At 33.4% G+C, this 20823-nt stretch overlaps 1 protein-coding gene across 17 annotated transcripts in view; it reads left to right on the top strand.

Annotated features, from left to right (window-relative positions):
* TRDN (triadin) overlaps positions 1-20823 on the top strand; it is a 246932-nt gene that overhangs the window by 36882 nt on the left and 189227 nt on the right. For 15 of the 17 annotated variants that reach the window (XM_082757682.1, XM_082757679.1, XM_082757681.1 and 12 more), the window contains exons 3-5: positions 6971-7012; positions 13996-14133; positions 15966-15992. In XM_082757682.1, coding sequence (XP_082613808.1) covers positions 6971-7012; positions 13996-14133; positions 15966-15992 — 207 coding nt within the window. The remainder of the gene's footprint in view (positions 1-6970; positions 7013-13995; positions 14134-15965; positions 15993-20823) is intronic. The other 2 variants (XM_082757685.1, XM_082757677.1) reach the window with 2 other exon arrangements.

Here is a 20823-nt window from a genome sequence, read left to right as displayed (position 1 = left end):
ACAATTTAAAAATTTATTAAGGAGTGTGTATTATATAAATATGCATTTCTCTTGCCTTCTTGGAGTCAGCACAGTGTTTCTGCCGAGTTTACCAAGAGAGGAGATATTGTGAGAAATGTCAGAACATATCAGTTTATACTTCATACATCTTTATAATTTAAATCATTTTGCAGCACTTCCTTATCCTGGAAAATGCATATGTCAACAACAATATGATATGTATATGAGCATGCATGGTCAGATAGATTTCTGTTTTGCAATTTCTATATAAAACTATTTCAAAACTAATAACATGAATTACTAATTTACATTTTCTGAAATATATTTTAAAATCTCTCATAGTTTCCTTGAGCATCCTGATACCTGCTTACACCATTCAATCACAAACCATATGCAAAAGATCATTTATAAACATGTTAACCCTAAATTCATCTTCAAAAAACAAAAGTACCAAGGACTAGATCCTTAACATTAGCTAAGTCACATCCATATCTTCAGTAAGGTAATAATTCAGTCCAGTTTAAACTGATCAAACTCAATATACAAGCTCAAGTGTTGGTGTATATATTATTTTTTGAGGGCAACGCATACGTGTGTGGTACAGGGACTGTGATTCCAGTTGAGAAGGGGGAAGAAAAGAATGGTGAATAGAAGTGATCTCATCACTAGTTGATTTTTATTCCTTGTAGCTGGCAATAATATATAATAGAAAACAAACTAACTACCTGTGTTTTTAAAGGGGGAGTAGTGTTCAGTAAGTAAGCCACTTTGGAAGCAAAACTTTAGCGAGGTAAGTGTGCTGAACCGACTGGGAAATGTGTAAGCAAAACAGGAAATAAATGATTAGGGTCCTTTTCTTTCTTAAAGAACAGACTAAAAGTTATCCCATCTGTCACTATAATTAACTAGGAATTGAAATTTGTACTTCCGACTTTTAATTCAAAACAAATATTGACGTTTTAAAGTTAATTTCCTGGAATTTACTGATAAATCCATAGATTTTTGTCCTGCTATATATCAATATTGACCTCAAGATTTACTGAAAAAGCTTTTGATGCAGAAAGCTTAAAAGAAGCCTACCAATCTTGGATTAATAGATGACACAGAAGATTGAAAAATAGACAAAATATATGGAAAACCTCTTTTATTTATTTATTTATTTATTTACTTGTACTTCTCATCTGCCGTTGTTTTCAGAAGGAAGTCACTTGAATGTGCAAAACAGAACCCTCCTCTTGAGCCACCTTTCCAAAACAGGCATCAGATTTTAATATGGGCACCATACATAACGCAACAAAGTAGATGTAAACCAAGAGAGAGAAGCCACCATATTCTGTTCATAACTTTCCATATTAACTTTCCATATTAACTATCAATCAATCAGTCAATCAATCATATTGTCAATATGTTTTTTTTAGTAAACAGTCAGGAACCAGGGTATAATTCAGACAAAACTCCTAAACTAAGTAATTCCTAGATTGTCTGTCAGCTCATGCATGCTCTGTATACTACTCAGGGTAATATTAAGCAATGACAATCTGTATTCTTATTGAAAACTGAAGGAAACTTTCTAAGCAGATGGAAATCTGATTCATGTTGTATTGGTTAAATGCACTTAAGTCCCAAAGGTGTTGATGGAAACTGACATTTTCAGACCAGGCTATAGACATAAAATAAGGTAGAATTTAATCTGCAGAGAGAGTTCATATTTTGTGGAGATATCTGAAAGATGATACTTTAGTATTTTCATGGGCTCATTTCTTTTTCTTCCCAAAGATATTTCTGTTCCTAAGTGATTAATTAAGCCAGCATTTAAATCAGCTCTTAGCGGTGAAATGTTAAGAGAAGGAACTACTGTGATACTTCCAACCTAGATTTATTAGACTGCTTTCAGTTTTTACAGCAATATAACAGTGGCTACATACATGTAACTCTTATCATGGCCCCTGGAATTCGGTTTCTGACTTCCTACTCAGTCCAGTTTTTCCAGGTGAAACCTACTGATTCATAAAAAAACTCTGTGGGAATAGCTGAACATTTCACAGAGGAGCACCTGGCTGGGATTATTGATATTAAAATGATTTTCACCCATTGATAGTTTGGTCTTTGCCTCCAGTGAAGCTATACTGTACAGAGGAGAATTTGGAGCATATTTTAAAGTGACTTCTTAAATCTAAAACCCAGTGGTAGTTTTTCTCAGGTTTGACAGTGTTCCTTGAACAACCTACACAAAAAAAAAAAAAAAAAAAAAAAAAAGAGTATAGTTTTTTTTCAAGACTCTCTTTACTTTATTTCTTTACTTGATGTTCCATGAAGTTCAACTTTAGAAATTATACATAGTATATGAATGAGGAAAGCTAAGAGATGAGAACTTTGTTATTCTAAAGAAGAAACTGAGAAGTATCCTAAGAACAGCCTGAAGATTTTCAAAAGGTAGTTACAAAGATGGCAGGTGACAAAAAGTTATGAAGGTTATTTTCTTGTAGCATCAGGTGATATATCAAGGGCCAATGGCCTGAAATTACACCGTGGGAGTTTTATGTTGAACACTGGGGAAAAAAATGTCTTTGCTGGGAGGGTGGTGCAACACTGAAACAGATTGCTCAGAGAGACTTGACTAGATGGTCATGGCCATGGCTGGATCCAGAGTTGACAACAGTCCCTTGCTGAGAGTGACTGCACCAGAGGAGCTTCAGAGGTGCCTCTGATCAACATTTATGTCATTGCATGTTTTGCATATTTTTGTGAAAACCTCTGTTAGAATTGAATAAGATATTTAGAAGGCACCTAGCCAGAGATTTGTGGACACACAAAGATGGAGCAGATTCTTCTATCCTCACATATGGGAGTGAATCTGTCGAGCTTTGTAGTCAAGATTTCACTCACTCATTAGTATAATTAATCTTGTGGATTTTAGCATATATGTTTCACAGTAATTTGTAGCAGGATGACTTAAAAGTATACTGTGCACATCTGCAGAGCCAGTTCTTTGCCAGGTTTGGAAGAAGCAATGACCTAAGCTAGGAGAGCTGTGAGAGGGCTGGGTAAATTGTCACACACTTACACACTGGGGCTGGCTCTAACTTACTGACTCCCACTGGAGACTGTTGTTATGTTTCTGTTCCAGAAATGCCATCTCTCTAGTAAAGTCACTAGTAATTACTACACTGCATAAGATCTGACTGTAGCAGAAAACAGTAGTGGGTAAACATAATAAAACAGGCTAGAAACCATGTGGCTGAGGCATATACATAGAATTGTTCCTCCTGATTCTGCTACAGAACTGGTAGCCTCTGGCAGATAAAGGATCTGTAACCCACGAAATTATGATTTTACCTAGATATACCCCGAGATTACACATTGTTATTTGTGGAGCTAAGTAAAATCACACGAAATTGACCTCAGCAAAGAAGGACGTATTTTAAATTTTAACTCAAGCATTGTTTTCTTATTTGAATAATTAACATTTTTGCTCTCATTATTTCAATAGAAAATAGTTCCAAAATACATATAGTATTAGCATATGTATTATAGCTGTTATGTGCCCTTTTAATTTATCAGCATAAGCTTCATATTGACTCTATGATTAGAGAGTGCCAATACAGAGATTTTGCTTGGTTTCATATTCCTTTAAAAGTAAACTATTGAGTTTTGGAATTTTGACAATTTAAACAAAATTAGTTTTGTCCTCCATGTAACTAAATGAAATTACTTGCTTGCTTTCATTCTAAAATTCTAAATAAGACGTGGTAAATCACTTTTAGGGAGGCCCTCTCTATTCACTGTCTGAAAAGGAGTCTGTAGAAATGAGGAAGAGTAACACATCTTCTAGATGAACTTAGGTGACATGAAGCTCCTCTTACATAAAGATCATAAGATATATTTTACATAATTTTATACATTGAGAACCTAATTATCATAAAATCTATAATATTCTGTACTATTCAAGAGGTACAGAATATGATACAAAATATTGCAGGGAGGACCTTGCATTATGGAATGTACACGCAAAACTGTGCATCGTTGGTGGCTATGGGTAAGAAAGTTTGTTCAGATGTTAGAACATCTGAGAATTTGCAATCAAGTTTGGAAGTGAAATTTGAGGGAAGCACGAGCCAAGAATTATATCAGTGTTGAAAGATTTGTCCCTATTCTGTCTACCCAGAAGAAGGAAAATATTTTTTTCAGTGTTTTACTTTGGTGTGTTATATTCATTCCTTTGAGGAGAAAATTAAAGTTTGTATTCCTATCATGTTACAACTATAAACATATTTGAAATATTTCTAATACAGTATGAAGGTGACTTGTATTACAAAAACCTGAGATAAGACACTATGAATCTCATGCTGTATACGATGTGTGTCAGTATGCAATAAGTAGCATACAACACTGGAAGATCTTTTATACATTCTCAGTATTTCCAGAAAAGCAAAAAGATTAATTCTGGTTTGATATGTGCTTTGCAACAGTTTGTTTTTACTGCCATCCGGAGTACTAAAAAAAAATGCACTTGGTTAATTGGCTTCGTAATTCATGAATGTATTTCATGCATTTCTTATACACATAACTGGATTATATATTTTAATTGGTACACATAACTAAATAATTTAAGATTATTTTAGTCCTAAAGATTGATTGCCCAGGAATCCACATTTGCTAATGGGCTAATAAAATGTTCAGAATTCCCTACCATCTCTGTGACCAATTACAGCTAATTAACACCACCCTAATTTCAGCTCCAGAGTGTTCAGTATTCAGGGTAAATTGATAGTGAGTTTACCAGTCACCTAAAAGCCAGAGTAAATCAAACCAAATAAAATCTCACCAAATCTATGAAAGTCCAAACTATCCAGAAAATTATCTAAGTGAAAATACAGAATACATATAAAATGTAGCCAGCTTGCCCTCTTCTTGTGGCTACTTTCATAAAAGAAAAAAGATCAGGCTCATTGTGGTGGATAATTTATTGTGCTCACAGAGAGGCTTTTTAGAGACCCACAGCACAGGCAGATCTTTGTGGAGTTAAAGCATGCCAGTGATGCGAATGGAGGCATGGAACTCCCAACTCCACAGGAAGCTGCAGGGATCCTAGTAATATGTTCTTATTAATGTTCTCCCTTCCCTTCCCTTCCCTTCCCTTCCCTTCCCTTCCCTTCCCTTCCCTTCCCTTCCCTTCCCTTCCCTTCCCTTCCCTTCCCTTCCCTTCCCTTCCCTTCCCTTCCCTTCCCTTCCCTTCCCTTCCCTTCCCTTCCCTTCCCTTCCCTTCCCTTCCCTTCCCTTCCCTTCCCTTCCCTTTTTAATTTAATATCAAAATATCTGAACAAATTGTTATGAGCTTTCCTGCATCAGCTTCTGACTAACACAGTCTGAAGTCATCATTTCCCTGTCTCAGCTTATGGCTCCTTCTGTTACTGACTTATACCCACAGAAAGCTTTTGAATGGCCTTGGGTAGCCAGAATGATACACCTACTTTTTTTTTTTTTTTTTTTTTTTTTTTTTTTTTTTTTTTTCCAGTAGAGGAAAACAAATGAACAAAAAATTAAGAACCTGCTTTTCATATTAACATCTGTATTTTGGAGAAAAAAGAATGAAGAAAATAATGAACATTACTGTAAGCAACTTGTACTGTGTAATTGGCACACAAACATTTATTTTCCCAGTCTCCTGCATGATAAAACTGTAAGCTGCAAATCCTGTTTAAGCCACATTAAATTCAGTAAATTACCAATATCCTACTATTATTTTTTTATATTATATTATCGAGATAAATGTTACCAGGAACATATACATCCATTTTTCTTCTGCAGTTTTATCCTGCTGTAGTCATCCTGTTGTGCTTATGTTCACTGGTAACTGATAAACTGGTAACTGGTAACTGGTAATTGATAAAAACACTTCTATATTTGCAAAACCCCATACAAGTCTCCCACAGAATATAGGAGTGGAGCGTTAAAAGAAAAAATAAAGTTGTTGGTCTCTGCTGTGCTCACCTTGGAACTGACCAAAATAATGATATAGTCTTTTAAAAGACAATTTTTACTGTATGTACAGGTCTCAGTCCAGAGCATGAGTAAACATCTTATACATTGAAAAGTTCTTAATGACATTCTTAATTGAATTATAAGGGATTTTTGAAAATGTACACACCTAAAACACACAAAACATTTTTAACTGTCTTCTAAAACCACTTAAAGGGCTTTAAACTGAATCCCAGAAGAAGGGCTGCCCAGATGACAGCCTATTTCTCATCTACGACCTTGCAGAAAATCTTACAGCTGAGTTAAAAATATTATTGTTATTATTATTAATAATAATAAATAAAAGCTATAAAATTATTTTTTACTGGAAAGATTGACATCCTATGGAATTCTACAGCTCTACAAGTACTACATTCATAGTCTAGCCTACACAAGTTGAAAATAAGTAACTTCAGAAACGTGCTTGATGAATAGGGAAGGATCTAAGAACAGAAATAAGGCTTACATGCTTACAAGTGTTCCATGGAAAATGAAATACAAACTAAATTTCTAGCCTGGAGTCTTACCGGTGAAATTTCTAATTTTAAACAAGCAATAGAGTAATTCTTTCATTGACAATTGTGGTAATGTAACTTTTTGGTTATTTGCTGTTGAAAAAATACATATCCTCAACTAGAATAAATTATATGTACTATATACTCATTTCAGCAATAGAATATGTAACTTTTGAAAATACCTGTGCATTTAACTATTTTTATATTGCTCTGATTCATACAGTATTGTTGCACATCTCTAGAGTATTGTTTATCTTTCTAATGAACTCCAGTTTCTGCTTCATAACAGCAGATCCTCAGAGATAAAATAACTCCATGACCCTTCATAACTGATACCTTTAGTTGGGTGACAGCTGAAAATGTTCATGATTACTAATGGTGTTTCTTCCTTTTTTTATTGGCCTTTCTTGGGTTCATCCTGTTGTCATCTGCTATAGCCACCTATTCACAACATTGTGATGATCCCTGTTTACCACCTGGTAAAGACACTCTGCCTGCAGTGTTCTGAATATGTGTGTGCATGTGCGCTCTGCTTGCCAGAGCTAACAAAGCATGGGCATGAGCAGAGTGCCAGGATGTGGCAGCACTGCTTCTCTGCTAACACCCAGATCTGCAATGTTAATTACAATAGCCACCTCCTCACTTTCACTTCCTAGTTGAGACAGGTCTGTCAGCTAGAAGAAACCTGCAGTCAGTAGGTTCCCTATATTCCCAGGAATTAAACAGAGATATTAATTGCATCCTGATAAATGTCTTTTTAAATACCATTGGACAATTATTTAACAGCACTGCTTTCTAAATCTGAAGTTAAGATCTGTATTCTCAGTTAGGGAATTGAAACCTTAGAATGAGCCAAAAATAAAGCTTTAAATTATTTTGGATGAAATGTAGATGAAGATGAAACATATGAAATGTAGATTTAGATGAAACAGCCAGCTGTTTCAAGAACCACCACCTCATTAGGGTTTGATCCATCAAATCAGAAGATTTTCAGCTGATATCAAACCACGTCACATAAATTGCATAAAAAGCTTATGCTAAAACAATGTCCCTGTATACATATGCCTGTATGTCCATATCAAAAGTACCTGTAATGTCTTGATACTTTATGAAATTTTGTGAATTTCTTCCTAAATTTTGGAAATTTTACTTATAGTCTATATATTTTTTTGCATTCATATTACATATAAGTATATTCTACTTATAACTTATTTGCCTATATTTGGGGTAAAATGCATTTATCCAGTTTCAGGTGAAGTTTTCTCTGTGGACCTGACCTCAATGTAATTCACTAGGACTGATGTTAGAAAGAGCCAGAGAAACAAAAAAAAAATATACTACAGAATGTAGTCTTCATATTTACATTTAAATACTTATAAAATAAAATTTTCTGGGAAATATTGAGGTTGAGTTTTCTTTGGAATTGTTTTTATACTGGTGAAATTCCGTGATACCCACCAGTGTCTATCATGCTGCAAGCATGACAAAAGAGCTAGTCTATGAAATATACACTTAAGCTGAATAAATTGGAATATTAATAATGAAAGACTTTATGTATATTTAGTTTTATATGTTAGATACCACTCTTCAGATGACCACAGAGTAGACCACTAATAATAACATTGAAAAACCTTAAAAATGTATAAACTTTCAATTTTAAACAAATTCTCTATATTCTCTCTATAATGTTGTAGTACAATAGGATATGTTTTATTATGAAGAATTAGTTAGGCTTTTGCATTTTATCAAAAATGACAGAAATTCTCTGTCTTCATCAGCTGTACCTTGTCAGTAACAATAAATTAAATTATATCTCATAGATCAATCCTTACACCAGATAATCACCATCATTTGTAATTTAATTGCATTCAATTCATTGGAGTCAAAATATGTAATTGATGAAAATCTAAAAATTATTGTCAGTCACTGAAATTCATTAAAAAAAAAAAAAAAAAAAAAAAAAAACACTTTAAAATAGATTGAACTCTGACTATATATTTAACTATTTGACAAGCAAAAAAGATTGATGGGTGACCACATTCCTGGCAGGATTATTAAGACTGAAATGACAACTGAAGTGATTTGCACAGATAAATCAATTAGCCACTTTTTTTTACACACTTCATAGGAATAAATGACAGAGACCATGAAACATAACCAGATTTGCTTGAGGTGTTACAGCAAATCATAATGTGATTAATCAATTTCTGTTTTGAAAAGTGACAGTTACAGAGCTTATTATTAGTCTCAATTTAATAAATAAGTAAATAAATAATAAACAAATAAAGTTTTCCTTAAATTGAAAAAAAATAATAATAAATTTTACTCAAGTTGAAATTACATTATCACTTTATGAAAACCATTTCTTGCCCAAAAAATGTACCTAATATACCTAATGTTGACAGAAGGACTTTGGAAGTCTGTTGTTGATTAATTTCAAAGAACTGAGGTGAGATATCACTTAACTTTAAAGGTACAAAATCTATTTCCAGATAAACTGGGGTAGAAATTGTGAGTCAGAATGGGAGAAATAAGATGGCTGGAATTTGTGTACTCATATTTACTCAGAAATAGTGTTTCTGTACCAGTAATGCTGCAGAACTAAAACAGATTATAGCAATTTTGATGGAACAAGCATGAAAGCCAGTTTCAAAAATACATGGGGAATTTTCAGAAATACTTAGAACTTACAGCACATCCAAAATGATTTTTAAGTTATTTTAATATTATCTGTGTATGCTAGTAAAGAAAATCCAAAGAGTGTTCCAATTTTTCTTGCAGATATATAAAACAGTTGACAACATTCTGGAAATGTTATTTGTGTTTTCCTATGATAAAACGTAATATATGAAATCCTTTAATTTGACTGGGATTCATATTCCATCAGCTGTAATTCTTCCAAGTTTAAGAACTCATCAAAAGTTCTGGCAATTTTAAATTCTGAAGGTCCCACTGGGAAAGAAAAAAAAGATAAAATAAAATATTATCATTATAATTGAAGTAAAAATCCAGCACAAGTACAGCTGAACATCTACTGAACTGAAAAACATCCTTTATATTACATCATGTAATAAAAGGCATAACAAAATAAAATGTTATAGCAACTCATTATTGGTGGTGCCCATGCTCTTTTGGAATGCAAGTAATTTATTGAGATAAATACTTGTATTGATCTGGAATTGATTGTGAATGTAGAATTACAGATCTCAGTGTACAGTGACAAGAAGGATTTAAATGTGAAACAAGTAACACTGAGAGGATCCATGTCATATACTTTATTATCTAAAAATATGGTCTCATGTCCATGGTAATTTTTCAGTCTTCCTTTTTAGCCAATGGATACAGATAGATAACTTTGGAAATTAATTCATATCACCCTGAAAAAGGCTTTCTGCATTGGATTTTGAGGGAGTCTAGAAGTCACCAGGGATTCAACATGATTCAACACCTGGCTTTCAATAGATGATCTAAATTTAAGCTGTGATTAAATGAAACAACATACTGCCAACAAAAGGCATTTAGTATTAATTACATGTTTCATCCCCTAGCATAACCTGTTGAGTAGCCATTTGCTTCCCTTCCTCTCCTTCCTCCATTCACAATCAATATTTAGTATTTTTCTACTACATTACCAAAGAGTCCCTGCTTACCAGTTCAGCAAAAGGTAGAACTTCACATCCTGTGAGGTACTGAGAAGTACTTCAGGCCTGAGAACTATTGTGTCTTCACATGGCCTCTTTACAGTTTATATTCAAGATTTATATTCAAGTGCTGGCAACCTGCTGTTGCCAGCACTCCTGGCACAACAGATATGACATAAAATACACAATACATGACATGTATTGTAGATTATAATTACAGACTATAGCTATAGATTAGTTACAAATTATATATTATGTACTATATATATTACATATATAATATGTAATATTATATTATATATTAATGCATACAAATTATATATTATGTATTATATTATGTATATTACATATTATATATATTATATATAAAATATATAATTATATTTATATTATATTATATAATGTATGTTAGCAAGAGAAGTGCATTTTCAGTTTAATTTATAAATAAATTTAATTTATAAATAATTTGTATTCTAAAGTCTGACAATAAATGAAAAGCCCAACAGAGACAGTTAATCCAATTTGAATATGTTGAATACAAAACTCGTTTAATCAAAAAAAAATCATTGCATTATACCCTTACTAGACATCTGCAAATAAGAAATAATATATATATATTACATAAAAATATCAAGCTCAAACTTCGTAATGAAAATTTGTATTCTATCAGTTACGTTACAAGAATATGAAAATCCTCTGAAAATGGAAAAATGCATCTTTCTTTGCATGTTTGTGAGACAAGTGGCATCTTTCTCTCTGCTTGTTTCCCCGAAAATGCTTTATTTCCTTTGTTTAATGTGTGTTTTGTCTAGGTAAAAAACAATGTGCTATTGTCAAGGTTGCAGGGAGAGCTAGAAGCATGGATTTGATCAGTAATTCTTTCCACTTCAGGATTATCTGGTGTGGTATTATTAAGCACTTCAGGATGAATTATTACCATTAGCATAGTTTTTTTGTTTGTTTGTTTGTTTTGTTTGTTTGTTTGTTTTTGGTTTGTCTGTTTGTTTGTTTTTAAAGGAAATATTTAACAAAAGTTAAATGGAAATCCATGCACAAGTTGACATCTTTCTAGGTCTGTGTCACTTGAATCACACTGCAAATGGATCTCATGGTATCTGTATACAAAATTTAATTTTGCAAATACCACTGAAGTGTCATCTACACAGCCCCAAGCCGATTTTTTTTGAACTTTCTATTTTAAACAGGATTTGCAACTTGGACCTGTTAGTGTAGGTGTTCCTGGAGAATTTTGCCTTTGGACACTTACAATTTCTAATCCCTTTTCACAGTTTTCTATGAAGATGTTATGAATTAAAGACCGGAATATGATGTTGAGGGCTCTGGTTCATCAGCAAAGATGGCTTGCCTTGGGCTGGTTATAGTAATTTCCTCTGCTCTTGATCTTGCTCTTCTCCAAGCAATTTCCATGCCTGCCTGGAGGGACAATTCTCCTACCTGTGAAGCAGTTTGTGAACTGCTAATTTATGGCCACAAATATTAAAATACACTGACATTTTTGTTTATTTTACAGCTGTAGTCCCTGCAGCTGTAAAAGCCAATGGCTGTAAAAGCAACTGAGCCATCCCTAAGCAATCAATGGGCACAGGGTGGGTAGATAACGAGCAGAAACTAGGGCAGCTGTCCAAAGTTAAACTATCCCTGCTTGTGAATCAAAATGTCATTTTTATCCTAAGCCAGCCCCACTGGCCATGCAAATTCTGTGATTTTGCATACACTTCTTAGCATCTCTAGATTAGAGTAAATGCAAATTACATCAGGTGTTGGGTTGTAGATTTACTTTTATTGCCTGATATAGGCATTAGTTCTCCTGGTAAGCAATAGAAAAGGTCATTTGTGGCAAAACAACTGAAAAAATAAAATCCCTGTGTGAGGCCAATGCAAATAAATAAATGTCTTCTGAGAAGCAAAGTCAATACTCTTTGGTATGCTACTCAGAAACTTTCTGATTTTTTTAATCTGTTACAAACACAGTAGCATACAACAGTACACTAAATGAAGACTTCACGAATATTTCCTTACAATGTTGTCATTCCATCATTGTGCATGATTAACTTATTTGTTGTGCCCAATTGTTCAGTAACATATATACAAATATATATATATATAAAATATAATTTTCAGAAGGAAAAAATATATTAACCTATTTATTCAATCTATTTTATTAACAAACAGATCCAAAATAAAATTCAGTCTGGTCTTTTATGTTTCAAATTAGTTAATTACAAATAAAAGGAAATATTTAGTGGTATATTTATATTTAAAATGAAGTTAAAATTGAACATTTTATTACAGCACTTCTTTAGAAAATAACTGTTCATACTTCTGCTATCAAAGAAGTTGCTTCAAGCCTGTACTTTGCCTGTCTTTGTAACCTGCAAGTTCATGCGAGACTACTTCTGATCTCTGCTAAGATTTGGCTTGTGAGTCAGAACTCTGCAGCCAGAACTAGTTTTGAAGACACGTGCATTTAATTTCTTATTAAAATATTTGCACATGAAGATAGTGGTAAACAGAGAGATAGTTTCTATCTCGATCCTGTTAAATTCAGTGTATATATTTCTATTGAAACTACTAGAAGTAAATAGGTCAATGACAAATAAGATTTGTGATCTACCTTTGATTGTCTAAATTTGTGGGCGACCTTCACATACATAAGGCAATCATTCAGTCTGATATTTCAATTACAATGGACAGTGACATAAACTGATTGACAGTTACCTCTCCTCCTATACAGTATTTGCCACAGATTTTTTAAAAAATAAAAATAAATAAAAGTTTGGTGGATGGAAAGGGTGGACAAAATATCCTGTCAGAGACTAGAAATTTCATCTGAAATACTATGTCAATATAAACAGGATAGAGAGAAATTTTGGTGAAATCACATCTGGAGATGCTTTTAAGAGAATCCTTTTATTACTCACTGGTGGTTTCTTTCTATGAAGTGTGGATATGTAGGGAGCAGGGGCCTTGCTTCCATTGCAGGTCTCAGCAAGTAATTGTTGACATTGGGAAGATGGAGCACATGGAATTGCACAGCTTTCTTGTTTGCCAACCTACTTGCCCACAGGAGCAGTAAGAAAATTAGTTAAATATACAGATGTGTACAAGCATATGTGAATGAAGCTCCAGAATAGTTCTAAAAGAAGAAGCATAAACGTGTGTATGTATTTAAGTATAGTTGCCTGTGTGCCATAATTTGTGTTTCACAACCCCTTTCATTTTGGACTTGGGTTTGTTTTGGCCCAAATGTACATAGCTTTCTTCTTCCCATCCTTTACATGTTCTCTGTATGTGTCCACACAGTTGAAGCAGGCCTCAGCAATTTCCTCATCCAGGACTAGTGTAAAACAGAGGTCTTGAGGTGATGTGATGTGAGGTGTGGGACACCCACATCCATCAATACTAAATAAAAATTGGAGGCAGGGGACATAGGCCAACAAAGTAAACTGGGCTGAAAAGAAGAGATTACCTAAAAGAATAAATATTATGTGAAATCAAATCTATATTTATTTTTATCCTAACCAAGCCTCAAAAGAAGAGACAGAACTTGAAGAGCAGTATCAGACCAAATTGTCCACTAGGTCATGAATCACTCTGCTAAGGGCAGTAGGAATACAGTTTATACCAGTCTTGCACAGAAAGGAGAGCTGTCCTCAAACCCTTGAATAATAAAAATTAATATTCAAAATCTTTGTTTGTATTAGAGGAGGTAATATAATTAGTCCTGTGTAAAATGAAGATTTAATCACCAAATGAGTATGTTTTTCAAACTTTTTCTTCTTTTTAAACTCTGCACTCAGGAAGATCTGTTAACAAGCTCAGCACAGAACCACTGAGAATCATTCATGAGACGCTGGAAGAATCCACTGATTGGCTTTATGGCTTTATTTCTTTATTGTCTGACATCATATGGAGTGATGATGATGACACTGATGAAGGTATTCTTAATGTAGAGATTTTTGTAACTGCTCTAACTGTTGTTTTATGTGCTTTATGTTGGCTTACTCAATTTTTAACCTCACAGTCAAGAAGGTCAAACAAAAACAAAAGTAAATGTTGTTGCTAATAAAGCATCTACTGGCTATTACAATCAGTAAATTGGTCTCCTTGTTAGCTTTCATCTCATGTTTAATGTACCATTACACAAAAGCTGTCAGAATTAAATATTACCATTAGTACATCTTAAAGAAAAGAGCAAATTTATACAAGAAAAAAACAAAAGATGCATCAGGATATTGCTTCAGAGAATGGCAATCGCTATTTTCTTTTCATCAGTAAGAATCTAAAGAATATCAGGAAATATACAAGGTAGACCTAGAAACCTAGATATTTAGTTTTATTTTTTATTTAATGTACGGATGACAGGACAATATATTGACACAAGAAAAATATGATAAAATTTACTATTTTGGCTGGACTAAGGGGAGTTTGGATGGCAAATTACAAACAATGAAATTTACTAAAAATTAGTAAAAATTAGTAAAATTCTTCATCTGACTTTAATTACTTATTCATAAATGAAAGTAAACTGCTAGAATTTCAAGTTTGGACATAGCAATCCTTCTGTTATAGAAAAAAAGTAATTCGCTGGTATGAGCAGACCAGTAGTGTATCTTCATGTCACATCATATTGTTCATTCTGACAAGCAATGAGTGTAGGACTGACATCTTCATTCCCCAGTAGTTTATTTTACATTCCCTTTGGTTATACCGAATATAATTTAAAAACAATGTGCACTAAAACTGACTTCTACCTGTTTGTTCATAAGCTTGAGATAGTATCTATTTTCTACCTTTACATGGTGCATGAGCTTTTCTATATATGAATTCTAATAGATATACATGTGAACATATGTTTATGTTACATGTAAATTTGTGAACTGGACATTCTACTCTGAGATATGATTTAAAAACAATAGAAAGCCACTCTCTCATACGGTTGAGAAACAAAAAAACTGTGAAATCTTGAAAGCTTGCTAAAATTTCAAAAGTGTTAATTTTTATCATTTTGTAACTCTTGAAGAATCTGCAAGCATTCAAGTACTTGAGTGGATGGAAGTGGAGTTAATGCAAGCAGAAAAGGTCATAAAACACCTGGCATACAAAATCTCAAGATCAGAGTGCTCACTAAGGAGTATTTAAAAACCTCAGTCCTGCTAGCCAGGTGGTATTTCACTGATATCTACCAGGAGTGTGAAATGGCTACAAGTAGCGTATTGCATTGTATCATAAAAAGTAGGTGCACATGAACTCCCTGCCTATTGTGCGCTGTAGCCAATAGCTGCACACTCACCATTATTGCCCAGACTAAACCCTTGAAATTCAAATCAAGGGCTCATAGTTCCACTGAAATTGTCCCTTTTGTCTTGAATTTCACTGAAAGTGTTGCTAGTACAATCTTGCTAACCTGCATATTCATTTTATAATTTGGAGTTAAAAATGAATCACTGGGCTTTTTCTTAAAACAAGGATATGTGCATAAATCCAAGCAAATTGCAAATGTGTTATCACAAGTTTTTATTCAGAAGCAAAAAATACAGATTTGGGTGTTTCCTTGGTCCCTCCTTTGCATTGAATATATCTGTCCTAGAAATCCTCTATGGTAAAAAAGGATTTCTGAAAATCTCAGAACAGGGTGATTGCCTTTCAGCATATAAAGAATAAAATGCATTAAATAATAAAATTAAAAAAAAAAAAAAAGAAGTAGTATATTGTTTTGCTTTGTTTTATTATATCTTTTATCTGATTTTTTTTTTTCCTCATGGTTTAGGTGAAGTGGAACCTTCCCTGAAAAAAGGTTGGTCAGTTGCTTTATTATATAGGACAACAAATATTTTTACAATGTATTTTATGAATAAACTATAGTCTGTTCTATAGGTTATGTCATTATTCACGTCAGTCTACTAACCAAGTATATTGTGCTTTACAAATTTTCATAAATAAGAAACTCAAATTATAATATTTGCTGAAATGTTTGCTTTCTGCAATAATTCATTTTATTATTATGCAAAAAGCTGAAAAAAAAAATGTTTATAACAAGCTCACAGAATTACTGAAATAATATTATTTGTAACATTGCCCTGTATATGGAACTCTTATTAATGCTAGTATGAGTTACACATATGCCTGCATAGAAATAGTATTTAGAAGTAATCACATAGAAAGAATATTTATCAAGAAATAATGACAAGGTGCTGTAAAAGCATTTTATGTTGTGTCAATACTGAACCCTAAAATAAGGACTACCTCAGAATCTTCTGAAAAAAAAATAAATAATAATACTTAGTTAACATTGAATTTTTGCAACAGACAAGAATGAAACAAGTAGGACTTATAATATAAATCTTTCCAGATTGATTGTCATGCTGCAATATAAAACTTAAATTCAACTTCTATTAAATCAAAATGTATTAGAAGGCTTGTGATATTGGTGATAGGATGTAAAGCTTTTCAAAACGAAGGCTTTTTTTTTTTTTTTTTTTTGCTACAAATTGAGCACAGGTTGATAATAACAAGTTGTGTTATAAACATACCTGTTTGATTTGAATCTGGTATCCATCAAATGGTAAATCAAAAAGTAAATGCACATACTGAAGAATCTATCACCCAAGTTGGTACTGAGATTACAATCCAGTTTTCTCTGAAGTTAATTGGAACTGGATCAAGCATGTGTTTAATGACACCTTCTGTCAGTCTCAATAGGATATCCAAGGACTGAATAATCTTGAAGACCAGGGCCATTCATCTTTCAATGAATGATGAATGAATTCTTCATTTTAGGACTGAAGAAAACTTATATACTGTGTAGGAAAACATTTCAGTTTACTCCATCTGTAACATTTTCAAAAGGGTTCAGCATTGCCCTGTCTCTTCTCCCAGAGAGAAATGCATTGCTAATTTGACAGCAGGTGCAGAGTCTAAAGCTCTCATGCACTGCTGTCAGAGCCCTCAAATACGTGGTTGGAAGGTAACTACTCACCATGGGCCAGTGTAACTGGTTGGCCTGGAACTGTTATAGAGGTATTTCACTGCTTGGCAAGACTTAATCCATGGAAACATTACAGACAATGCCATTTTCAGCATTGCAATACCTGCTGATTTAGAAGTCTGTGATATCCTCATGTCTACTAAAGGCAAGCTCCTTACACTTTGTGTGTATGTTAGGTTGCAGAAATATAATTCAGAGAAGCCATCAAAATAAATTGGAGGCTGCATAAATTAGTTAGTTGGAAGTGCTGAGATGATTGTTAGGACCTGGTATTCATCCCTTCCAAGGAGCTGAATACCTAACTGCCAGCTTAAAATGTTTTCTTCAGGATTCAGAGTTCTCAGCCCTCCCTCAGAGATAAATGCCTGAGCACATTGCCTGTGTTTGGTGTGAAGAAAATGAAGGAGAGGCTGGTGATTCCTCAGGAGCTGGTACCTTACGGGATAACTCAGTCATACAGATATGCGGGCCCAAATTCAAACATGCTTCATCAGCCTGCACTTTTAAAGATATTTTGAGTGGGCTTTTCTACTTCCTGTATGTTTGCTGAAGATGTTTCTCTCCATGTTTTAGAGGATAAGGAGTTTCATCCTTGCCTCCCAGTAATATGGTGTTTCTTGACCAGAACTGAGGAAGGAAGTGATCTAAGGCTCTCTGGATATACCCATTAACTTTCACATAGCAACATCCACAAATAACTTGTTACCATCTCCAGATGACTGAAGGTCTCCATTTCATTTTGACAAATAGGATCTGGCCTTGATTATACTTGAGCATGCTTGATTATACTTGATCTTGTCACCTCTTTTTCTGGGCTACAAAAATACAAGATGTATGGCCTGAAGCTTTTAGCTTTTAATGACAAAAAAGCGTGTTAGCTTTTGTTTGTTTGTTTGTTTTGGTTTGTTTTGGTTTGTTTTGGTTTGTTTGTTTGTTTTGTATGACTGCTATTAGGACCAGACCCTAAGAAGGACCTGCAATTTTTGGATATCAAAATGTTAGCAGCTAGATCCACAAAATCAACACCAAACTTTTTGGCTTTAGAGTGTTCTCCACTTTCATTTAAAGAACCATTTCTACATCATAGCCCCATATACTCAGTGCTGCATCCATAGCTTTGTGAATTATACTTCTTTAGATGTCTTTTCTTATACTTGGGGTATTTGAACATCCTAAACAAAGACCAACAGTTAGACCATATAGTACACACTGGAAGAGGAACAGAGTTTGATTTTTTCCACATACTTAGAAGTTAGAAGTTTCTCTCAAATTTCACTCTGGAAATGTGCATATGAGATCTAATGTTGCTGTGCCTGACTTTTAAGTATTTGTTATTTTGATAAGAGCTTTCATGAATAAGTAGATAAGGGTTGTTTTTTTGTTTGTTTTTAATCTCCATACCTACTTTGGCTGTATGGACAAGCCTTCGTTTTTTTATTTTTTTATTTTTTTATTTTTTGACTGGCAGTTGTAATGAATGCTAAAATGTTAGCATAAAAATACTTTATAATGTAAATATAGTAACTGAAAAAATAAGATTACTGGTACTACAATAAAATCACATATTGAATAAATTTCAGGGGTGGTGGTGGTGGTTCATCACTGCAGTGATGAAAGAAAAATAAATAAATAAATAAAACTGCAATAATAATTATGAGCCCAAAGAAAGCAAAGATCACCTTCCTAAAGATGTAAATTGAAAGCAAAGATAATAAGAATGCTAGCAATGATTATGGTCTAGCACACAGAACAGAACTAATATCAGTTTCAGAATTCTTTAGAAAGAATGAAAATGCTTCTCAAGTGCCTTTTTTATTGCAATTACTTTTGCCAGTCTAAGTCTTATCACTAATATTTATCTTTAATAACTGGAAATGTGTGAACATTTGATAATGTCTAATGAAAATAATGTAGCCTTCACCAGAGGTAGTGAATTTTTCTGTAAAGGACTTTGCAGTCTTTAACAGTGTGTACTCTCAACATGCTAAAAATGCAGTGCTTTTTCACAAAAGATGCTCGAAGCCTAATAACAATTTCTTGCAGGCTTAATACATTTTTGGCTTCATTTCCTTCTAGAACAATGGTTTTGAAGGATATTGCTGTTCATTTTCTAAGGGTTAGTTTAACCTTTAGAGACAAATCCAATTATTAGACGTCTGTATGTTTTCTCATATTTTGGTCCTTTTAGAATTTATTGTTACAGAAACGGAGAGAAATATTTATTATCTTTTTGTGCACATCTGTTGTACCTAGCATCAGCTCTGAAGTTGGTAAAGAGCTGAGAAACACAGTGCACAACACTGAAAATAATTACCTCTAAAATAAAGGCAAGTGCAGACACTTTAGCACCGTCATCCCTGGCTAAAACGTGATTATTAAACTGTCTTGGAACTTCATTCCTGTTTATATATTGGTAATTGAAAATTTAAATCTAAATATGGGTTCCTAATTTAGTTTGCCAGGGTAGAACTGACAAACTGTGCACATATAGTCAGTTTTGTATATTAAAGTAACATCTTCCACTGTAAAACAGGCAATAATTTCTGGCTAGGAAGCATGAATCTTGTGCTTGGACTTCAGAAGAAGTTGTTCAAAACTATTCAAAATATTCTAACATCAGAGTTGTTTGTTTTTAGCTTTAAAATCTGAAGCTTATTAAATAGTTTCTCTAGGATATTCTTCTTTGATTTAATACTTGGGCTTATATGAAACATAATATAATGAAATATGCCCCACCTCCCCACTTTCAAAAGTATGTCCCTTTCTAAGCAATTCTCATTTCTACAAATATAAAGAAGTTAGAAAGCACTGAGCAAGAAATGGAGCACCACCGTGGTATTGTTACCATCTCTACATTAACAGGTTTTCATTAGCATAAGATTATTTTATATCAGCAATCAAAACAAACTTGATTTCTCTGAAGAAGAGACAGACCTCTCTCTAAGAGACCTTTTGTGAGCTAGGGTGTCTCTATTAGTTAGAAAGATGTATAAAATACTTGTATGAAATGATTCTATTTTCCTTTCTGGTATTAAAAAAAAAAAAAAAAAATCCTTAAAAATACAGTTAAATCATAGATTAAAACAAGAAACCACATATAACAGAAATTTCTGTTACATTTTGCAAGAAACTTTATTATTACCAATAAATATTTTTGGAAAATACCTTATTCTTCTTTCCACCCTGTCTTCAGTTCAGATAAGAATATAAACCCTGAGGATTAGACTGGTAATTAATATGTTCAGGATACACATATCATACTCTTCTGAAAAGTCACAGCAACTTCTAAGGCTGCAGTTGTTTCTTCTGATTTATTCTCAGTAGTTCTGGTCAAGGTGCAGTTACTCCGTACTTGACTCTGGACACTCACTCCCATTAAACCCACCACCCAAGCCAGAATTTATTTAGCATGACTTTGTTTTTCGGATGTGGGTATGAATTTGAGCTAACAACCACAAACAAAATGCTCCTGGAAGGAAAGTTTCTCAATCAGATTATTTCCTACATCTTCCTTTGAGAGTGATCAAACAAATATCTATGCCAGCTTGGCCTGGGATACCTTTGTTTCTACCTTTCCCAGGTAGAAACAAGCTGCCTAGAGAAGACTAGTAGGGGATTTGGTGATTTTATTTATTTATTT

Source organism: Aythya marila, assembly GCF_965140915.1.
Source record: "Aythya marila genome assembly, chromosome: 3".
Taxonomy (NCBI): Eukaryota; Metazoa; Chordata; class Aves; order Anseriformes; family Anatidae; genus Aythya; species Aythya marila.
This window is presented reverse-complemented; position numbering and strand designations above follow the sequence as displayed.